This window comes from Lactuca saligna, chromosome 2, assembly GCF_052625555.1.
Source record: "Lactuca saligna cultivar CGN05327 chromosome 2, ASM5262555v1, whole genome shotgun sequence".
Taxonomy (NCBI): Eukaryota; Viridiplantae; Streptophyta; class Magnoliopsida; order Asterales; family Asteraceae; genus Lactuca; species Lactuca saligna.
This window is the reverse complement of record NC_136418.1, coordinates 176729450-176731792: the sequence shown is the minus strand read 5'-3', so window position 1 is coordinate 176731792 and position 2343 is coordinate 176729450. Positions and strand designations below refer to the sequence as shown.

General features: G+C 32.4%; 1 protein-coding gene across 2 annotated transcripts; it reads right to left on the bottom strand.

The window, feature by feature from the left end:
• Positions 1 to 268: 268 nt before the first annotated feature.
• LOC145032948 (uncharacterized) lies at positions 269 to 1997 on the bottom strand. 2 transcript variants are annotated; one of them, XM_078981913.1, is made up of 2 exons: positions 1863 to 1997; positions 269 to 1506 (listed from the first exon to the last, which is right to left on the bottom strand). In XM_078981913.1, exon 2 carries the CDS (start codon positions 810 to 812, stop codon positions 438 to 440), a length of 375 nt encoding a protein of 124 aa, XP_078838039.1. In that variant the 5' UTR covers positions 813 to 1506; positions 1863 to 1997; the 3' UTR covers positions 269 to 437. The 2 variants fall into 2 exon arrangements, with proteins under 2 accessions (XP_078838039.1, XP_078838040.1); XM_078981914.1 differs by having other exon boundaries at positions 1876 to 1961.
• Between the last annotated feature and the right edge of the window lie 346 nt (positions 1998 to 2343).

Below are 2343 nucleotides of genomic sequence, written 5' to 3'. Positions count from 1 at the left end.
AAGACCAAGCCCTAATACAACTCCCAAATTTGAGGTAAAGCTACTCAACTTTGTCTTCCATCTTGGATCATCTTATTTTGATTTATTCAAATACAATTGTTGCCTATTACGTATCCCATGTCTTCTCTTTCATCATTTGTGAGTTGCTTAAAACAAAACTAAAAACCTTTCAATTGTCATAGATATGATTTGAACACAAGGAATTACCACAATCATAAACAGAATATTGTTCTAGCTAGCCTTTGGAGCAATCATCTTACTGTGAAAATGATAAACCAAAGTATAAATAAAGATTTATTAATTTTTTGGGGGTCAACAGGCCTAACCCCATAGCCCTACGGATCACACTTTACAAATTCTAGATCACAACTATACATGAAAAATACACAATCATAAAAAAATTACAACACCAATCTAGATAATCATCATCCGAAGTATTAAGGGTCAACAGGATACCCAATAACATAGTAATCTTCTTCGGTAGTTGTTAAGTCAATAGGATAACCAATAACATAGTAATCTTCTTCAGGAGTTATTGCCATGGGTGGAGCCGATGGCTCTGTTGGTGGCGGCGGTGGTGGCAGTGGCCCTGGCAACAAAATAATAGATTTCTTACGGAATTTCTTCTGAAGTGCAGCCCTGATTCCTTCAAGATTCTCAAGGGTTGAAATTGTAAATATCCCAATCTCAGGGTCCATTCCTATCAACTCCACACCATTAAGTTTACGGAATGCCTTTTTCATCTTGTCTATGCATCCTTTACAGTTATGAAACGGTATGACTTGAACATCACTTGTTACTGAGGTCGCCATCTTTGATTTTGAAGAGTATATATAATAATAATATTTCTGAATAAATCCAAAATAAAACCAAAACACATGCCATATTGTCGTGTAAGAAAACAAAACAGCTTCTACATCCAGCAAAACCTACCCATACACACACTCACACACATTCATGACAACATATGACCTTTTATGTTTGACTTACCTTGGTGGCCATTAACCTTTTTATCAATTAATCCCTGGGAAACTAGAAATCAAGTAATAATAATCGATTGGACAAAAACACATAGATAAACAGATAGTAATATACATGGTTAATTAAAAAAAAAAAAACAGATACATCAAATAAAAATGAAACGTCAAAAAAAAGTTATATATTATTAATAACAGTACCTATTCATGAATTCGGATCCAAATCCGGTTTGAGAGCACTAAAGAAAAACAGTATAAATATATAGACATTCTTATACTATAAAGGTAAGATCAAGCATACATACAGTTTTACATTGTCGATGGCTCTTGATTGCATTATCTATTGGTTACACAAAATCATGTTAGAAGCAATAGATGAATAAAGATCCATAGTTATATTTGACATATATACAACAAATATTAAATACAAAGATAGATCAGGAAATAGAATTAGTATTCTAGCTGTAAAGGAGATATTCAAACCAGGAAGAAGCTCAAAACTCGACGGCAGAGGAAGGGGACGAAGTTTCTGCATCATTAAATGCAAATCCACATCAGAATCCAATAAAATTAAAATACCAAAAATTAAATCAAACAAAAGCATCATCAATTCAACCTATCCAACAAAAGTACAAAACAAACAACACCTATCTTTCAATAAAAATATAACAATGATATCTAAGTTTAATGAATTCGGATCTTAATCCCTAATTTTCCTCACTATAGCTTAAAACTTAAAACGCATCAATTCGGATTTAGAATGTGGTTTTTAGCATAATAAAATAAAAACTAAACTGCAATCAGATCTAAATCCACATACACCCAAATTCAATAAAGCAATATAACGCAAGCAAATTAACTTATCAAAATCATATAAAACCTTACTTTTGGTGCTTACAGGCAGCGGGGGTGGAGGAGGATGTCCGATCTCGATAGAAGTATTTGTGTTCATCTGATGCGTAGGGTTTATATACCAGAGCCAGAGGTCAATGACTTGGTCCCTACGCTGATCTGGGTCAGTTACTTAGTCACAAATCTAATTGTTATTATTATTTTTTTAAATAAATAAAAATATATTTAACTTGGCTTCTCTGTACTTCTTGAATTATATATAAAAAAAAATAATAATAATAAATACTTCTTGCTTGGCATGGAAAAATTAAAGGTTGTACAAAATATAGGTAATAGCTCATTAGATACATCATAGCTTTTTGAATCATGAAGAGTGTATGTGTATTATAGACTCATGAAAATAATATGTTTTTCATATTTGAATGAAAATTAAGTTGTGTACATGCCATGAGAAAAGAGACAACGCGCGGGGGTTTTGTATTGCGGAATGATGTCACTACACAAGAAGTATCAA

What these genes read in the sequence shown, in the direction of transcription:
- LOC145032948 (XM_078981913.1), bottom strand. Translation starts at nt 812, where the DNA reads ATGGCGACCTCAGTAACAAGTGATGTTCAAGTCATACCGTTTCATAAC.